This window comes from Aegilops tauschii, chromosome 1 (assembly GCF_002575655.3).
Source record: "Aegilops tauschii subsp. strangulata cultivar AL8/78 chromosome 1, Aet v6.0, whole genome shotgun sequence".
Lineage (NCBI taxonomy): Eukaryota > Viridiplantae > Streptophyta > Magnoliopsida > Poales > Poaceae > Aegilops > Aegilops tauschii.
This window is the reverse complement of record NC_053035.3, coordinates 333,091,943-333,113,072: the sequence shown is the minus strand read 5'-3', so window position 1 is coordinate 333,113,072 and position 21,130 is coordinate 333,091,943. Positions and strand designations below refer to the sequence as shown.

General features: G+C 43.0%; 1 protein-coding gene across 1 annotated transcript; it reads right to left on the bottom strand.

The window, feature by feature from the left end:
* Positions 1 to 12,829: 12,829 nt before the first annotated feature.
* Positions 12,830 to 16,893, bottom strand: LOC109771504 (beta-glucosidase 22). Its single transcript, XM_020330200.4, has 12 exons — positions 16,671 to 16,893; positions 16,467 to 16,530; positions 15,740 to 15,798; positions 15,291 to 15,366; positions 15,111 to 15,182; positions 14,941 to 15,028; positions 14,452 to 14,823; positions 14,148 to 14,368; positions 14,018 to 14,046; positions 13,816 to 13,918; positions 13,423 to 13,513; positions 12,830 to 13,309 (listed from the first exon to the last, which is right to left on the bottom strand). The coding sequence occupies exons 1-12, from the start codon at positions 16,824 to 16,826 to the stop codon at positions 13,078 to 13,080; spliced, it is 1,563 nt and encodes a 520-aa protein (XP_020185789.1). The 5' UTR covers positions 16,827 to 16,893; the 3' UTR covers positions 12,830 to 13,077.
* Between the last annotated feature and the right edge of the window lie 4,237 nt (positions 16,894 to 21,130).

Here is a 21,130-nt window from a genome sequence, read left to right as displayed (position 1 = left end):
ACGTTTTTGTGAATTATCAAAACTAATTTACTGGGCGCAAAAGTTTCTCATTTTCAGCAGGATCAACACAACTATCACCATAAGCTATCCTAAAGGTCTTACTTGGCACTTTATTGAAACAAAAGCTATAAAACATTATTACTACAGTAGCATAATCATGTGAACACACAAAAACAGTAAAGATAAATATTGGGTTGTCTCCCAACAAGCGCTTTTCTTTATTGCCTTTTTAGCTATGCATGATGATTTCAATGATGCTCACATAAAAGATTAGATTTGAAACATAACAGGAGCATCATGAAGAATATGACTAGCACATTTAAGTCTAACCCACTTCCTATTCATAGGGATTTTGTGAGCAAACAACTTATGGGAACATGAAACAACTAGCATATGAAGGTAAAACAAGCAAATCTTCAAGATTTTCAACACATAGAGAGGAAACTTGATATTATTGCAATAAATAGAAGCATAAGTTCCTCTCTCATAATAATTTTCAGTAGCATCATGAATGAATTCAACAATATAACCATCACATAAAGCATTATTCTCATGATGCACAAGCATAGAATTTTTATTACTCTCCACATAAGCAAATTTCTTCTCATGAATAATAGTGGGAGCAAACTCAACAAAATAATTATCATGTGAAGCATAATCCAATTGAAAAATCATGATGACAAGTTTCATGGTTATTGATAATCCCCAAGTGCAGGGAATCGTCGTAGCAATTCCCAATGATGGAAGTGATAAGTATGGAGTGTCGAACCCACAAGGAGCTAAAGGTAAGATCAATATTCTCTCAAGTCCTATCTGCCACTGATATGACTCTACGTACACCGAGCATTTGCTTCCAACTAGAGACGAGAAATAAAACTACGTTGTGGGTATGAAGAGGATAATTTTGCATGATATCGGAGAGCTAAAATATAAAAGTAGGTGTTGTTATCATAAAGTTAGAATATATTACTAAATATTATAAATAGCGAGTATGGAATAATGATAGATCGTTGTGCGGAATTGTCCTAGGCAATTGTTAACAAGAGCGGTAGTCCTCATTGCAATTTCATATGAGGGAGAGGCATAAGCTAACATACTTTCTCTTCTTGGATCATATGCACTTATGATTGGAACTCTAGCAAGCATCTGCAACTACTAAAGATCATTATGGTAAAACCCAACCATAGCATTAAAGCATCAAGTCCCCTTTATCCCATACGCCACAACCCCCTTACTCGGGTTTATGCTTCTGTTACTCAAGCAACCCACTATAAGCGAATCATGAACGTATTGCAACACCCTACAGCGGGAATCCCTCACGCTTGCGCGACACGGAGGGCACAATAGGACAGCACCAAAATAAAACATACAACTCATACCAATCTAGATCATCAATCAACCCAAAGACAAAGGATATCTACTCAAAACATCATAGGATGGCAACACATCATTGGATCATAATATGTGGCATAAAGCACCATGTTCAAGTAGGGATTACAGCAGGGTGCGGGAGAGTGGACCGCGTAAAAGAGATGAGGATGGTGATGATGGTGGTGATGTTGATGAAGACGATCACCGCGGCGATGATTCCCCTCCCGATGGCACTCCAGCGCCACCGAGAGAGAGGAGGAGAGGTTCTCCCCCTTGTGCTTCCTCCTCCATGGCCTCCCCATAGATGGGGAGAGGTTCTTCCTCTGGTCCTTGGCCTTCATGGCGATGATGGCCCCTCCCGGATCCTCCTCCATGGCCTCCGGTGATGATGGCCCTCTCCGGCAGGGTGCCTAGATTGATTTCTCGGGGCTACAAAGGCTTGCGGTGATGGAACTTCCGATCTAGGTTATTTTCTGGAGGTTTCTATATTTATAGGAATTTTTGGCGTAGGTCTCACGTCATGGGGGGGGGGGGTCTCCGAGTCGTCCACGAGATAGGGGCCCACGCCCAGGGGGGTGGGCGCGCCCCCCACCATCGTGGACAGCCCGGGACTCTTCTGGCCCAACTCTTTTACTCTGGGGGCTTCTTTTGGTCCATAAAAAATTATCAAAAATTGGCACATCAATTGGACTCCGTTTGGTATTCCTTTTCTGCGATACTCAAAAACAAGGAAAAAACAGAAACTGGCACTGGGCTCTAGGTTAATAGGTTAGTCCCAAAAAAATCATATAAAATATCATATAAATGCATATAAAACATCTAAGATGGATAATATAATAGCATGAATACTTCATAAATTATAAATAAGTTGGAGACGTATCAGCATCCCCAAGCTTACTTCCTGCTCGTCCTCGAGTAGGTAAATGATAAAAGAAATAATTTATGAAGTGTGAATGCTAGCAGGTGCACAAGTTTGATCAATGATAATTTCAATCACCTTTTCTAGCATCATTATATGTCATAACAGTAGCTCATCTCATAAAACTTTTCATGATCAAGTAACAAACTATTCACATGTTAAAGTATAGATCATAAACTTTCTTGAAAACTAATAAACAGTGCTCTTAGTCATCAAACAATTGCAATTCATCTTATTTTCGGGAAGGGTCTATGTAAGGGCTTTGATTCAGCAAACTCCACATACTCAACTATCATTTAATTTTTCACAATTGCTAACACTCATGTGATATTTATGGGTTCAAAGTTTTAATCGGACACAGAGAAAGATAGGGGCTTATAGTTTCGCCTCCCAACCTTTTACCTCAACGGTAATGTCAACAATAATAATTTATGAAAACCTACATCCAAGTGGATATATATATATCCTGATCGCTCCAACACAAAGTGCTTGCCAACGGAAAAAGTGTAAAAAGGAAAGGTGATGATCACCATGACTCTTGTATAAGGGTAGAAGATAAAAGTAAAAGATAGGCCCTTCGCCGAGGGAAGCAGAGGTTGTCATGCGCTTTTATGGTTGGATGCACAAAATCTTAATGCAAAAGAACATCACTTTATATTGCCTCTTGTGATAAAGACCTTTATTATGCAGTCCGTCGCTTTTATTACTTCCATATCACAAGTTCGTATAAAGCTTATTTTCTTCGCACTAATAGATCATACATATTTAAGGACCAATTTTTATTGCATGCACCAAGGACAACTTACTTGAAGGATCTTAATCAAACCTTAGGTAGGTATGGTGGACTCTCATGGCAAAACTAGTTTAAGGGATGTTTGGAAGCACAAGTAGTATTTCACTTGGTGCAAAGAATTTGGCTAGCAATGAGAGGGAAAGGCAAGCCCAACATGTTGGATGATCCAAGACAATATAACGTTTCAGATATAGGAAAACATAACCCATTAAGTTGTCTTCCTTGTCCAACATCAACCTTTTAGCATGTCATATTTTATTGAGTGCTCACAATTACAAAAGATGTCCAAGATAGTATATTTATATGTGAAATCTCTCTTCCTTCAATATTCTTTCATGAATTGTTCAAGTGACTAATTCCGCGTTTGCTAACTTTCAATAAGTTTACTACCTATACTTATTATGTGTGAAGTCATTACTCCCCATGTTATAAGCATATGAAACATATATAAATTCATATTTATGATATTCAATTCATTTAACCATTTACTCATAGGATATACGTGAAGCACGTGAGTAAATGACAAACTACTCCAAAAGATATAAGCGAAGAACACTGAGTAGTCAAATAATTAACTAGCCATGGGAGGATTCTTTTTCATTCAAGATTTTAGATCCAATGATTTTATTCAAACAGCAAGTAAAATTGAAAATATGCTCCATGCAAAACACATATCATGTGATGAATAAAAATACCGAGTAAGGTATACCGATAGTTTTGAAGATGAAAGAGGGGATGCCTTCCGGGGCATCCCCAAGCTTAGGCGCTTGAGTCTTCCGTGAATATTACCTTGGGGTGCCTTGGGCATCCCCAAGCTTAGGGTCTTTCCACTCCTTATTCTCCTCATATCGATATCTCACTCAAAGCTTGAAAACTTCAATCACGCAAAACTTAACGGAACTTCGTGAGATAGGTTAGTATGATAAAGAGTAAACCATTCACTTTGGTACTGTAAAAGACAAGGTTCATAATTGTTCTCACACAATGCCTACTGTACCATACCATTTCTACAATTTATATTGAGAAATATAAGCCATAGAAACTAGAAAACAAGCAAACTATGGAATGAAAACAGAATCTGTCAGAAACAGAACAGTCTGTAATGATCTGAACAGCAACCGTACTTCTGCTACTCCAAAAATTATGAGATAAATTGGTGGACGTTAGGAATTTGTCTATTAATCTTCTTTAAAAAGAATCAACTCAAAAGCACTCTTCTGTAAAAAATGGTAGCTAATCCCGTGAGCGCAAAGTTTTTGTTTTTTACAGCAAGATCACATTAACTCTCACCCAAGTCTTCCCAAAGGTCTTACTTGGCACTTTATTGAAACAAAAAGCTATAAAACATGATTAATATAGTAGCTTAATCATGTAAACACACAAAAACAGTAAGGGTAAATATTGGGTTGTCTCCCAACAAGCGCTTTTCTTTAATGCCTTTTAGCTAGGCATGATGATTTCAATGATGCTCACATAAAAGAAAAGAATTGAAACATAAAGAGAGCATTATGAAGAATATGACTAGCACATTTGAATCTAGCCCACTTCCTATGCCTGGGATTTTGTGAACACATAATTTATAGGAACAAGAATCAACTAGCATAGGAAGGCAAAACAAGTATAACTTCAAAACTTTAAGCACATAGAAAGGAAACTTGATATTATTGCAACTCCTACAAGCATATATTCCTCCCTCATAATAATTTTCAGTAGCATCATGAATGAGTTCAACAATATAACCATCACATAAAACATTCTTTTCATGATCTACAAGCATAGAAATTTTACTACTCTCCACATAAGCAAAATTCTTCTCATTCGGAATAGTGGGAGCAAATTCAACAAAATAACGGTCATGTGAGGCATAATCCAATTGAAAATTAAAATCATGATGACAAGTTTCATGGTTAACATTATTCTTTATAGTATACATGTTATCACAATAATCATCATGGATAGCAACTTTGTTTTCATAATCAATTGGAACCTCTTCCGAAATAGTGGAATCATTACTAACTAAAATCGACACTCTTCCAAATCTACTTTCAATGATAGTATTATTCATACTCCAAAAGATATAAGTGAAGTTCATGGAGCATTCTACAATTGATATAGACTAACCAATATCCAAGCTCAAAATATATAAGTGAAGCACGAAGAGCATTCTATAAGATCATACTCAAAAGATATAAGTGAAGCACATGAAGCATTCTATAAATCAGTGAAGGGCTATCTCATACTAGCATGGTTCTTAAAGAAAAAGAAAAACACAAAGGACACAAATCATGTGAACAAAACAAAAACCAAGGTATACCGATATTTGTTGAAGAAGAAAGATGGGATGCCAACCGGGGCATCCCCAAGCTTGGATGCTTGAGTATCCTTTGAAATATTTACTTGGGGTGCCTTGGGCATCCCCAAGCTTGAACTCCTGCCTCTCTTTATTCTTCTCATATTGATAGCTCCTCGATCTTCGAACACTTCATCCACAAAAACTTTGTGAGATCCGTTAGTATACTAAATCAAATCACTACCTTTAGGTACTGTTGCAAACTCATTCCAATTTCATATTAGCACCTTATCTACTGTATTCCAACTTCACCATGATTCATACCCCCCGATACTACCCATAGATTCATCAAAATAAGCGATCAACACATAGAAAACAGAATCTGTCAAAAACAGGACAGTCTGTAGTAATCTGGAAGTTTAGTAAACTTCTGTAACTCCAAAAAATTCTAAAAAAATATGAAAATTTAAACAATTTGTACATAAGTAATGTGCAAAAAGTTTCAGACCCATTTGACTTTACAGTAAAAAATGTAAATTCACGCACTACAGCCAAAGTTTCTGTTTTTGTACTGCACATAATAAACAAGCAATCTAATCATCCTAAAACCAAAGCTTGGCACATTATTTTTATAATACAATGGATATATACAAGGGGATAATTATTTTCAGAGAAGCTTCCATGAATTTTTTTACATTGTTTCCATGAGCATGAACACAAGTGTTCAAGGTCGACCCTCACTTCTCCAATGCATAACCTTCCAATCACTTCTCTTATTGAAAAACTTTTTAGGCATGAGAGGCAAGTAATTTTTTTTGTATTTTCATTCTTAATTTTTTTCCGTATGTTTCACCCACAACTAAACAGAAACAAAAAGGAAAAACAAAATCTACTTAGTGAAGAAAGCAAACAAGCACACACGAGAATATCAACCCCACGCTATTGCTCCCCGGCAACGGCGCCAGAAAAGAGCTTGATAATCCCCAAGTGCAGGGAATCATCATAGAAATTCCCAATGATGGAAGTGATAAGTATGGAGTGTCGAACCCACAAGGAGCTAAAGGTAAGATCAATATTCTCTCAAGTCCTATCTGCCACTGATACGACTCTACGTACACCGAGCGTTTGCTTCCAACTAGAGACGAGAAATAAAACTACGTTGTGGGTATGAAGAGGATAACTTTGCATGATATCGGAGAGCTAAAATATAAAAGTAGGTGCTGTTATCATAAAGTTAGAATATATTACTAAATATTATAAATAGCGAGTGTGGAATAATGATGGATCGTTGTGCGGAATTGTCCTAGGCAATTGTTAACAAGACCGGTAGTCGTCATTGCAATTTCATATGAGGGAGAGGCATAAGCTAACATACTTTCTCTTCTTGGATCATATGCACTTATGATTGGAACTCTAGCAAGCATCCGCAACTACTAAAGATCATTAAGTTAAAACCCAACCATAGCATTAAAGCATCAAGTCCCCTTTATCCCATACGCCACAACCCCCTTACTCGGGTTTATGCTTATGTTACTCAAGCAACCCACTATAAGCAAATCATGAACGTATTGCAACACCCTACAGCGGAAATCCCTCACGCTTGCGCGACACGGAGGGCACAATAGGACAACACCAAAATAAAACTTACAACTCATACCAATCTAGATCATCAATCAACCCAAAGACAAAGGATATCTATTCAAAACATCATAGGATGGCAACACATCATTAGATCATAATATGTGGCATAAAGCACCATGTTCAAGTAGGGATTACAACAGGGTGCGGGAGAGTGGACCGCGTAAAAGAGATGAGGATGGTGATAATGGTGGTGATGTTGATGAAGACGATCACCGCGGCGATGATTCCCCTCCCGATGGCACTCCGGCGCCACCGAGAGAGAGGAGGAGAGGTTCTCCCCCTTGTGCTTCCTCCTCCATGGCCTCCCCCTAGATGGGGAGAGGTTCTTCCTCTGGTCCTTGGCCTTCATGGCGATGATGGCCCCTCCGAGATCCTCCTCCATGGCCTCCGGTGATGATGGCCCTCTCCGGCAGGGTGCCAGAGAGGGCCTAGATTGATTTCTCGTGGCTACAGAGGCTTGCGGCGGTGGAACTTCCGATCTAGGTTATTTTCTGGAGGTTTCTGTATTTATAGGAATTTTTGGCATAGGTCTCACATCAGGGGGTCTCTGAATCGTCCACGAGATAGGGGCCCACGCCTAGGGGGTGGGCGCGCCCCCCACCCTCGTGGACAGACCGGGACTCTTCTGGCCCAACTCTTTTACTCCGGGGGCTTCTTTTGTTCCATAAAAAATAATCAAAAATTGGCACGTCAATTGGACTCCGTTTGGTATTCCTTTTCTGCGATACTCAAAAAGAAGGAAAAAACATAAATTGGCACTGGGCTCTAGGTTAATAGGTTAGTCCCAAAAATCATAGAAAATATCATATAAATGCATATAAAAAATCTAAGATGGATAATATAATAGCATGAATACTTCATAAATTATAAATACGTTGTAGACGTATCAGTTATCTTTATTCTTTATAGCATATGTGTCATCGCAATAATCATCATAAATAGGAGGCATGCTTTCATCATAATAAATTTGCTCATCAAAACTTGGGGGACTAAACATATCATCTTCATCAAACATAACATCCCCAACCTTGTGGCTTTGTATATCATTAGCACCATGGGTATTCAAAGAATTCATACTAACAACATTGCAATAATGCTCATCATTCACATATTTTATGCCAAGCATTCTATGTAATTCTTCTTCACGAAAGACATTGAAAAGATGAAGCATATGAGGCACCCTTAATTCCATTTTTTTGTACTTTTCCTTTATAGACTAAACTAGTGATAAAACAAGAAACTAAAAGATTCGATTTCAAGATCTAAATATACACCTTCAAGCACTCACCTCCCCGGCAACGGCGCGAGAAAAGAGCTTGATGTCTACTACGCAACCTTCTTCTTGTAGACGTTGTTGGGCCTCCAAGTGCAGATGTTTGTAGGCCAGTAGCAAATTTCCCTCAAGTGGATGACCTAAGGTTTATCAATCCGTGGGAGGCGTAGGTTGAAGATGGTCTCTCTCAAACAACCCTGCAACCAAATAACAAAGAGTCTCTTGTGTCCCCAACACACCCAATACAATGGTGGATTGTATAGGTGCACTAGTTCGGCGAAGAGATGGCGATACAAGTGCAATATGGATGGTAGATATAGGTTTTTGTAATCTAAAAATATAAAAACAGCATGGTAACAAGTGGTAAAAGTGAGCGTAAACGGTATTGCAATGCTAGGAAACAAGGCCTAGGGTTCATACTTTCAGTAGTGCAAGTTCTCTCAACAATAATAACATAATTGGATCATATAACTATCCCTCAGCATGCAACAAAGAGTCATTCCAAAGTCACTAATAGCGGAGAACAAACGAAGAGATTATTGTAGGGTACGAAACCACCTCAAAGTTATCCTTTCTGATCGATCTATTCAAGAGTCCGTAGTAAAATAACACGAAGCTATTCTTTCCGTTCGATCTATCCTAGAGTTCGTACTAGAATAACACCTTAAGACACACATCAACCAAAACCCTAATGTCACCTAGATACTCCAATGTCACCTCAAGTATCTGTGGGTATGATTATACGATATGCATCACACAATCTCAGATTCATCTATTCAACCAACACAAAGAACTTCGAAGAGTGCCCCAAAGTTTCTACCGGAGAGTCAAGACGAAAACGTGTGCCAACCCTATGCATAAGTTCACAAGGTCACTGAACCCGCAAGTTGATCACCAAAACATACATCAAGTAGATCACGTGAATATCCCATTGTCATCACAGATAAGCACATGCAAGACATACATAAAGTGTTCTCAAATCCTTAAAGACTCAATCCGATAAGATAACTTCAAAGGGAAAACTTAATCCATTACAAGAGAGTAGAGGGGGAGAAACATCATAAGATCCAACTATAATAGCAAAGCTCGCGGTACATCAAGATCATGCCAAATCAAGAACACGAGAGAGAGATCAAACACATAGCTACTGGTACATACCCTCAGCCCCGAGGGTGAACTACTCCCTCCTCGTCATGGAGAGCATCGGGATGATGAAGATGGCCACCGATGATGGATCCCCCCTCCGGCAGGGTGCCGGAACAGGGTCCCGATTGGTTGTGGTGGCTACAAAGGCTTGTGGCGGTGGAACTCCCGATCTAGGTTATTTTCTGGAGGTTTCTATATTTATAGAAATTTTTGGCGTAGGTCTCACGTCAGGGGGGTCTCCGAGTCGTCCACCAGGCAGGGGGACGCACCCAGGGGGGTAGGGCGCGCCCTCCACCTTCATGGACGGCTCGGGACTCTTCTGGCCCAACTCTTTTACTCCGGGGGCTTCTTTTGGTCCACAGAAAATCATCAAAAATTGGCACGTCAATTGGACTCCATTTGGTATTCCTTTTCTGTAAACTCAAAAACAAGGAAAAAACAGAAACTGGCACTGGGCAATAGGTTAATAGGTTAGTCCCAAAAATCATATAAAACATCATATAAATGCATATAAAACATCTAAGATGGATAATATAATAGCATGAATACTTCATAAATTATAGATACGTTGGAGACGTATCAGCATCCCCAAGCTTAATTCCTGCTCGTCCTCGAGTAGGTAAATGATAAAAAAATAATTTATAAAGTGTGAATGCTAGCAGGTGCACAAGTTTGATCAATGATAATTTCAATCACCTTTTCTAGCATCATTATATGTCATAACAGTAGCTCATCTCATAAAACTTTTCATGATCAAGTAACAAGCTATTCACATGTTAAAGTATAGATCATAAACTTTCTTGAAACTAACAAACCATGCTCTTAGTCATCAAACAATTGCAATTCATCTTATTTCGGGAAGGGTCTACATAAGAGCTTTGATTCAGCAAACTCCACATACTCGACTATCATTTAATCTTTCACAATTGCTAACACTCACGTGATATTTATGGGTTTAAAGTTTTAATCGGACACAGAGAAAGATAGGGGCTTATAGTTTCACCTCCCAACCTTTTACCTCAAGGGTAATGTCAACAATAATACTTTATGAAAACCTACATCCAAGTGGATATATATATCCGGATTGGTCCAACACAAAGTGCTTGCCAAAGGAAAAAGTGTAAAAAGGAAAGGTGAAAATCACCATGACTCTTGTATAAGGGTAGAATGTAAAAGTAAAAGATAGGCCCTTCGCAGAGGGAAGCAGAGGTTGTCATGCGCTTTTATGGTTGGATGCACAAAATCTTAATGCAAAAGAACGTCACTTTATATTGCCACTTGTGATAAAGACCTTTATTATGCAGTCCGTCGCTTTTATTTCTTCCGCATCACAAGTTTGTATAAAGCTTATTTTCTTCGCACTAATAGATCATACATATTTAAGGACCAATTTTTTTATTGCATGCACCGATGACAACTTTCTTGAAGGATGTTACTCAATCCATAGTTAGGTATGGTGGACTCTCATGGCAAAACTGGGTTAAGGAATGTTTGAAAGCACAAGTAGTATCTCTTCTTGGTGCAAAGAATTTGGCTAGCATGAGAGGGAAAGGCAAGCTCAACATGTTGGATGATCCAAGACAATATAATGTTTCGGATATAGGAAAACATAACCCATTAAGTTGTCTTCCTTGTCCAACATCAACTTTTTAGCATGTCATATTTTAATGAGTGCTCATAACTACAAAAGATGTCCAAGTTAGTATATTTATATGTGAAATCTCTTTTCCTTCAATATTCTTTCATGAATTATTCAAGTGACCAACACAATGTTTGCTAACCTTAAATAAAATAGTTTAGTATTTTTATAGTTTTAAAAGAAATTAAATCATTGTTTTGCCCTCTGCTTTATTTATTTTAGGGCACTAAACCACTTTGTAAAAATATTGGATCACACCATAATTAACTATGGAACAATTGCCATGTGATGAACAATTTAGGTTCGACATTTGAAAATTTTAATTATCTGACTTCATTTTAAATTTGAATTCGAACTGGATTGAATCAAAGAGGGATTTAGCAACAGTGAAAATGATGACATGGCATCATTAATAAGGGATTACTGTAGCTTAATTATCTGGACGTTACACAAGCTCAGGTGGCGCGCCCTCAGGGGGGACACCGGTGAGCTTGTTGGCCCCTCGGAGGCCCCTTCACCTAATTGCAACACTATAAATTCCCTAAAATCGTGAAACCCCCAAGCGAGACCCGAAACAATTTTGTCGCCACCGCAAGCCTCTGTTCTTCCGCGATGCCATTTGGAGGCCTGCGCTGGTACTCTGTCGGAGGGGGAATTGATCACCTTGTTGCCTCCATGATGATGCGTGAGTAGTTCTCCACAGGACCTACGGTTCCATAGCAGTAGCTCGATGGGCTCGTACGAGATGTCAGGTTTAGTAGCTTCGGCGAGAGAAGCTCAAAAAAGCTAACCTAAACAAGCAAGCACGTGGATTGATTCCTAAGCTAGCCACGGGACTTATTTGTGAGATTATGGACAAGTTTAATGGGTGTAAACATTAGTTATTAGCCATCACACCAGGCGGGGCGGCAGTGGACACGAAATTGAGCGGCCAGACGCCACCAATGCGATGTCCTCGAGCGCGGGTTGGACAGTGTTGAGGCGCCCGACCCCCGTGGAGATGGGGAGGTGCTGGATGAGGATCGACGCTGATTGCAGGAGAGCGGGAGAAAAGGGGTTGTGGAAGAAGATGGATATGACATGTGGGGGTATGGGTGTCGGTGAGAATAGATCTTAATCCCCGCCGGGATGGACCTTATCCCGATACGCCAAACAGCTCCAAGGTCGAAATTGATCAGGATCAATGAGTACATAACGTTGATTTCAGGGATTAAGAGGTTGAGGTTTGATTCTGACGAGCCATATGAGTTCAAAGTTTAAAACAAACTTCACTCAAATTTAGATGGGAGCTACCTGGGCGAGCTGGGCACGCCAAATATTTGCCACCAATCCAAGCAATGACCAAATCCAATGGGCGAACCAATTTTTTGGTAGGGTCACCATATAGTTTGAGGAGTTTCCCCCCAATCTTTTGACGAGTTAACGGTTTTGAGGGAAGAGCCAGATAGGTTTTAACTTCTCAAAATATATTTTTTGCGAGTTAAAAGGATTTGAGGGAAGAGCTGGAGACGTCTAATTTGAAGAATAGCCCTAGACTCTTCGTGCGATTGAGGTCTTTAATCAGGTCTTGCACATGCATGAAGTTATCATGGATGCATCGCTTCGGCACAAGGGCACTTTGGCACTTTTTTTTGGCAATTTGGCACAAAGACACTTTGGCACTTGAAGACAAGCATTGGAAATTGTCACCATTTTTTACTTCGAACTTCAAAGACAATAACTCAAATGGTTTTCTCGCAAAAAAAAAACTCACATGCTTAAGTATGGTCTGCTTTATTTATATCTGATTACCAAAACGTAATTAGTCATGACACCAAGAACATAAGGGTACAAACCTATTTCTCATCAGAAAAACACATGATGGTGAGCCACCATCAACTATAAGAGGACGAATAAAATTCCATCTTTCCAAACCGAACAAGAAAAATTATAAGCAACCATCTGGACTTTTTCTTGTTTCTCCAGTCCCCCCGACCTGAATATCTCTATGCACTGCTAGTTAACCTCATTGTTGAGCATGTGACCTCGTGTGAGGACTAACCATGTTCTCTATGTTTATCCCAATTTCACTCTTTAAGAACTTGGAGTACCACTTAGCAGAGAGCTTTGGCTGCCTTGGCAACTCAGGATCCTGAAAATCAACGTAGTGCAGTCCGTATCGCGAATAATAGCCCGCCATAAACTCGTACACGTCCAGGAATGACCAAACAAAGTAGCCCTTCACGTTGGCTCCATTCCTACAATAAGGTTTTTAAGTGTTCCCCTTGTGAACCCAATGGCTTAAACTCTACTAATAACACCAAGTTGAGACAAAATATTCATCTTCAGTGATGTACAGAATAACGCTCACCTGAGTGCAGCGAGTGTGCTCCCGATGTAACCACTTAAGTACTCCACTCTGTTATGATCATTGACCGAGTCGATGAAGAACTGCCCATAGCCTGAAATATGATAACGTGGAAGAATAGGCCAGAAAGGTTTGATTTAATGTTTGACTTGATACATAGTAACTCGGTGATGAAGCGGCAATGTCGTGTCTCAGTTTTGCAGAATTTGCCGGCAATGTATATTTTTGTTTCAAACTATGGCAATGTGGAATATCATCATTGGATTATTTTAGGCACTTCCGAAGGATTACAGAACACATAAGACTGCAGTGCCCATGATCTTGGATACTATATTATGTCAACAATGGAAGATACTGTAAACAGAAAGATTATAGACAAAAGATGAGAAGGCTTACCATTTTCTTGGACATAGATAGGGATGTTCTGGTATGTGTCCGTGAGGTACTGGAGCATACATTGCAGCCCTTGTGGATCATTGGGCATGTTGATAGGGATGAACTGTACCAATAATGGATAGGTAAAGGACAATTTGACTGGCTTTACCCAAAATTCGTCCAAAGAAAAGGTAAAAATCAAAGAAAAGAGTAACAGAAGCACCTGACCAGTACCGCTATCATTCCTTGACACTGAAACACAAAACAAACAAACGACACAGTTATTTCATTGTTTGTCAGGTGGTTTGAACCATGCTTTCTTGATCCAAAAAATATACTCTATCTAGACATACTTCTGAATGTAGCAGACATGTCGGCGTTGTAGTCCCGGAGGCTCGCGTCGGCGCCGCTCTTCCCATCGCTGACGTACACCGACGTGTAGTGGTTGATGCCGACGAAGTCGATGGCCCCACGGATCAGCTCCGACTGCTCTTTGGTGAAGGACGGAATCCGTGACCCGGCCTTCTTCGTCATGATCTCAGGGTAGTCTCCTTTCACCAAGGGGTCCAAGATCCTAAACAAGAAGGTCCAAGTTATAGATAGATCATAGATAGTAGATAAACGGGACATGTCCATGGAGAAGATCTTAATTCTCACCAGCCGACCATGAAGTCGAGCGACCTCTGCGTGGCGGCGACGTCGGCGGGGGTGGGGGAGAAGGGGTAGTTCCAGAAGCTGTAGATGTTCATGCCGACGACGCCCCCCTGCGTCGCCTGGTACTTGTCCCGGTAGAGCCTGACGGCGGCGGCGTGCGCCAGGATGGAGTGGTGCGCCACGGTGTAGGGCTCCACGGTGGAGTCCCCCGCCGTGCAGTTCATCCCGAAGGGTGCCGAGCAGCGGCACGGCGGGAAGGCGCCGCTGTCGTAGGCGGCGATGGCGATCACGTTTGGCTCGTCCATGGTGGTCCAGTGCCGCACCCGGTCCCCGAACTCCCGGAAGCACGCGTCCGCGAACGCCGTGAAGTCATCCCTGCATGCATGCATGCAACACCCATCAGAATGCAATGCACACCCTTGCACTTGCAAGTTCCAACACCCATCAGAATGTACTAATAATTTGTGTAGCCAAATAGTAAGATCTTCTTACACGACCCTGGGGCTGAGCCAGCCGTGGTACTCGTCTTCGAGGATCTGAGGAAAATCGAGGTGGTACAGGGTGACATGTATCTGGATCCCTGCAGTGATGGGTAACACAACACAAGGATATGAGCCTGAAAAAGGGAATTCCGACATTGATTCATGGATATTTTCTGCTACCTCTTCTTGTCAGCTCATTTATCAGGTTGTTGTAGTACTCTAGACCTTTCGGATTGATAGGCCCTCTTCCTCCTGTTTTCATGAAGGGAAGGGAGAAAATAAAATCATCAGTCAGGGGAGGTTGCAAGGGTGACGACAGATCTTGGTCTTTCAAATGAGGTGCAACTGGTGTGCTCTTACTTGGAATGAGCCTGGACCAGGAAATGGAGAACCGGTACGCCTCCAGGCCGGTGTCGCTCATCAACTCCACATCCTCCTACAAAATGCAGTATATAAGAGAAAAAATAACCGAGCATCGAAAACCTAACGGTACGTCATTTGACACGGTGAATTCGAATACTAGGATTCCACGCACAAATGGTCAAGTTACAACTTCTTCTGCACATTTTTCAATTCTTCCGAAATGAGCCTGCACATGTTCTGACGAAAGCCGTAGCGGCGTACAATCCATTTGTCAACAAGAAAGGTTGAAAATGACAGCCACATGAGCTCCAACCAGAACGATACATACGCCTAGAAACCAACGCATGGCATCGCTGTCGATCCGAAAAATTCAAGAGACGACCCCACTTTTGTATGCAAGCTAAGCTAGGCTAGCCTAGTGCACTGGCGGAGGAACATATGCAGACCTTGTATCTGTGGTAGCCGTCTGCGCCCAAATCGCCGGTGCTCTTGTCTGGCATCCTCCCTGCGGTCACGGTCAGATCAACAACGTCATCGTCAGTTCCGTGCACTATCAGCACAAGTTAGTACTGTACTTTTGTGTTGAGACTTGAGAGGTGGAACGAGATAGAGCAAGTTCTGGGGCAGAGGATTTTAGCTGGAGTTTAGAGAAATTGCTCTGTTCTCTGCCAAATTATGCCTTGTTCAACACATGTTTCAGGTAAGCAAGAGATAAATAACACTGCTGTAAGTTGTAAAACAGAGCAGACTTGTTCACAAAAATACATATTGAACTCTCTATTCCTCAGTCACCGGAAAAGTTATTTCTGAATCCGCTGATTTGCACATCATAAGTCTTAAAATTGCCCATGATCTATAAAATGTGCAGGCAACTAGTTCTGCTAGATAAGAAATCTTCTTTCATCCCAGATATACGGTGGTGCCTGGCACTGAATTATCATATGCAAAAGAGTAACAAAAAAAACTAAGCTCATAGCATTGTTTTTTCACCAACATAGAAGGTGCTCTGTTTTTTCATTCAGAATTGGAGAAATTACAATCAGTGATCACTAGCATGATCATGGAAGGAACTCAAGAAAGAGAAAAAAAAACCATTTAGCCATGAAGCTACATGTAAATATGAATATATGATCATGCAGCACGGAGCCAATAAGATGTGAGATTTATCATCACCTGCATGAGTAAAAGTGTCCCAAATGCTTGGGCTCCTCCCGTCTTCGTCGGTCGCCCCCTCGTACTGAACCCGCAACACAAAACCAAGCAAGAAACCCATCAAATCGACGGGAAAAACAAAGCAAAGCCTGCTCCGTTCCATCACGGGAAACAAGCGCTAGGACCAAACAACTGCGCCGCTACGCCGAGCGAACACGCACGTACCTGGTAGGCCGACGTGCCGGCGCCGAAGACGAAGTCCCCGGGGAAGTCCGCCCTCGTGAAGTTGAGAGCTCCGGCCGCCGTCGCGCCGCCGCCTCGCCATGGCGCGACGAGCAGCAGCAGCTGGATGAGCGACACGGCGCAGGGTATGGCCCTCATATCTCTCCGTCGCCCAACAGTGACGCCTCGTGTTCTTCTGGGCAACCTCTGGCTCCTATATATGTTGTTGGCCGCATGTCGTATTTATCAGCTCCTAGTTTGCGCCGAACGGCAGGTGATGGCGACGCGCTGTGTTTGGTAACCACGAAGAGGATCTTTCTTGCTTGGGGTACCCATGGTGCCGAAACTGCCAGACATTGCGCGGCCGGCTGTACAAGGAGATGGAGGGAAATGCCAAAAATGGGGCTCTTGCAAGTGAGATGAAATGGCTTCCAGAGAACCGTAATAACTTTATAAAATATGTACTGACCCTGTTTCAAAAAATGTAGTGCATAATAGGTTTTAAAAGTCAAACATGTGCATATTTGATCAGGTTTATAGAAAAAAATACGAACACCCGTAATACAAATTGGCATCATTAAATTCACCATGAAGTGCATTTTTACCGTTTACCTGTTTTGCATTTTAGTATTTGCAATCAACTGAACCGAACATACCTAGGAAACATCTTGCTGCTCCAACTGCCAATAACTTTCCGTGTCCTCGACAGTTGGTTCTCTCAGATACTTCGGTTCAAAGACCTTCATCATGGCGCATGCAAATTTCATCGTGGCCTCAAGGTATGTGCTCTCCCCCGTCTAGACAATCTCATCAACGCCATCTGCAGCTTTACCATATGCAAGCCTTCTCATAGTAGCCGTGCATTTCTTTATAGGAGAGAACGACCGTTGTCCGCAACAATTCTTCCTCGGCTTGAAATAAGAACCATATTCCTCCACATCATTCACTATGCACAAGAACAATGGTCTGCTCGTCAGAAAGCGACGTCGAAATAACCCTTCATGGTACGTTAGACCAGGTTTGAAGCAATCCTTGTAGAGAAGCCGTGCGCCAATGATCCTATCCTTGGGAACAACTCTCCTGCCTTTATGGAACCTTTGAAGCTTAAAACATGCTCCACTTACTTTCAATTTCTTCCTGGATGCTCATCATCAATATCATTTCAACATCTTCATCGTTCGAATCCGACGAATCGACGGAATCTTTGTATATGAAATTATTAAGCTCCTTGTTCTCAAAAATCATCTGACGAATCCATCATTTGTCTACAAATAAGCAAAATAATCTAAAAAATAGCTCGAACATTTCATCGAACAAATAGAGGGCGAGGTGATTGTCCGTAGGAGTAGGATGTACCGGGCTGGTACGGACAACCGGGGAGGGGGGTCGGGGCCGGTGGTGGGGGCGCTATGGGTTGGAGACGGCGACGGAGCTAGGTAGGAGGAGGGGACGAGGCAGACAAGAGAAGAGGAAGAGGATATGTCAGGCTAGGTTGGGCACGATTTGAAGAGATTTGTGAAGGGTCCGACCTATTGGATACGACGCGACAGACGCGTCCGGCTTCGAGCAGGCGTCCCCATATCCGCCGACATTGGGATGGATATGAGGAGTGTGAGACAACCCGAACGTTTGGGCTGGGTTTGGGTTCCGTTTGAGTGACGCTTTATTGTCTGGGCTGCCCGCCCGGACGTTTAGGAAGTAAGGGATCTGATTGTAGATGCTCTAAAGCTATAAAGCTATAAGAATGTAGAGCATTGGCAGCTCATATGGAGCGATAGCATCTTGTGATATGTTGATTACTGAATGGAGGGAGTTCTACATAAAAAGGGTCCAACTATCTGAATCGTAGTTAGATAGAGCAAAACCTTCTTTGGCTTACAAGAATTTTGTAGGATGTAATTTTTGTAGGAAAATTTTATTTAGAGTTCTTCGTTTTGCGGAACAAATTCACATTCTGATCCTTCATATTTCAAAAATAAGCATTAGCTCATACTTGACCGAAACACTCTATGCTACGAACTAGACGACTTATTTTTTTTCATACCTATTATATTTAAGATACATATCATTTTATTTTCTATAGCTTTTCTATTTATATAATATTATTATACTATGATCAAAGAGTCCTAAGATCTTCTCACTTGGAAACGTACTTATTTTAGAACTACATGTATATTCACTCCGAGAATATATAATTGGTTGAAAAACCCCACCCCATCCTCCATGCGCCGTCCCCGCATGCGACAGGGAGGGAACCCTAGCCGTTACCGGTACCCTCCATCCCCTTCCCTTCTCCCCCTCAGCACCGCCAGAGGGCATTGTCCGGCGAAGCCCGTTCGGCATCGACAGGGCCTTCTCGTCTCCTTGCATGGTGGAATCAACACAGCCCGATGCTGCTAGGTCGAGATGCAGCACTGGCGGGGTGTGGAGGCATGGTGGCAGGGCGTGCCTGGAGTGGCAGTGGCGGGTTTCTCGGTCAGATTTGCTCACCAAGAGGGGCGGGGTACGTGCGGGTGCCTTTGCCATGGTGAATTCAGCCGGTGGATGTGCTGGTGTGGTTGTGGTGGTAGTCGTTTGATGGCAGTTGGTGCCGGCCTGGCTCGGTCCAATGTGCTCGGATGGCTCTGGGCAGGCATTGCGTGCATTTCTCTGCGGGTGCATTGGCTTTGATTGATGACTGGATGGTGGCCCGCTATAGGTGGCGACGGAGATTGACTCGTCATGGGGGGCATTGGAGGCTGCAATGATTGACGGCTGAGGCTACCCGAGCGGTTGGAGTGCCGGCTATCTGGGTGTCCCCAGTCAAGATCTGGAGCGACCTAATCTGACGGGGCGGTGGTCGAGGCCCCCTCTGGTGGGGCGTGTCGCAAGTCGGCCAACGACACGAACCTAGTCGCTGGTATGGTGATGTGGCATTGCCCCCTGCTCGGGACTGGATTCCCTCAAGTGTGGCTTGGTGCCTCTTTGCCAGGTAGCCGGTGTGTCAGTTGTGACCTCTTTCCGCTCTTCTATCAAAGTGGGGTTCATGGGTCGGCTGGGAGGTGTCTGCTTCCCTTTCTAGTGGATGACGTAAGCGCGTTTTGCGTCGACGAGATGTTTGGCTTAGAGTGCCGGAGCGGTGGCCCCGGATGGCGGGCTATTAGGTCCGCTCTGTAACGGGCGCCGTGGTGACGGTGGTGATTGTGGCCCTTGGTTGCATGGGCGGCAATGGGTATAGCGATGGATGGCTCGTGGTCTTACAATAGAAGTGTCAAGGCCGATTTCTAGATTGGTGGGCTGGACTTCCACGCAGTTAGGGATGGCGCAGGCGTCTGATGGTGTGGGTAAGGGCTCAAGCGAAAGCTTCGTACATTGATGCAGACGACGGGGCATCTATGAGTGTCACTTTTCTTTTAAGGACGTTTTAATGGATTTCCTTCCGAGGTCAGGCCCCAGATGAAAACCCATACATGTTTGGACTCGATAGCGGTAACACCTTGCGATGCAACTTTTGTGGGGTGTCGTTGTGGAGCTCGGACATGAGCGGTCCGATTGTGACGGTGGGCTCACGCCATCATGTGCTCTTGTCCGGCGGTGTCTTCTTTGTCATTTTGTCCTATTTTTATTCGATTTCGCCCTCTCGGTTTTCTTTCGATCTGCTTGCATGGCTTGTATTGTATCGTTCGGCCATGTGTATTGTGACGGTGCTTTTACTAATTGGCACCTTTAACGTTGACGAAACGGTACAAACTGGTGAAGCTGCAAGAGGAGCGTGGAAGCCTCCAAGCAAAGGCGCGAAGGGGCCGGAGTAGATCGAGATGGCGATGGTCGAAACCGCGGCTGGCTAGCTGCTGCCACGCAAAGTGACAGAGCTGCCACGCAATGGCTCCCATCACGCGAGACCAAGACAAAACTGGCACGTGATCACATGTTTGGTTCAGCTGGACTATGCCTGGCCGGACCATTCAAAGACGGAAGCAGCAGACCCAAGAGCTCGCCCTGGCCCACCCTACTCAGGTTCGTTGGTTTGTTTGATCCTGTGCGCGTGCGATATCGATGCCTAACGGCGACTTCACCTGGGAAAAGAAAAGAGGGAGCCGATCGAGCGGCGCAGAGGATCCAAGCATGCACCGAGGTTCTTTGTGGTCAAGATCACGTTTGGACTTTGGAGTGGTAGCTGGCTAACTCGATCAGCAACAACGTCGCGGCCTCGCGCCGATGAAAGTGAAGTAGTAGTGGAAAGCGGAAGCCAACTCACCTGCTACTGCTAGCTCCATGCTTGCGAGTGCGTATCTTGACCACTCGCTCCATCGATCTGTTCCACGCTGCTTTCGGAATTGATGGGCGCAGATACGCCAGACTGAACAACCCACCTTTTATCTCATCGGCACGGCATCTCCGACGCTCACCCCTACAAGAAAATGTTGTATTTGTCGGCGGACTGGTCCCAGCTCGATCTGCCGCAGGAACTAGTCCGCCAGCAG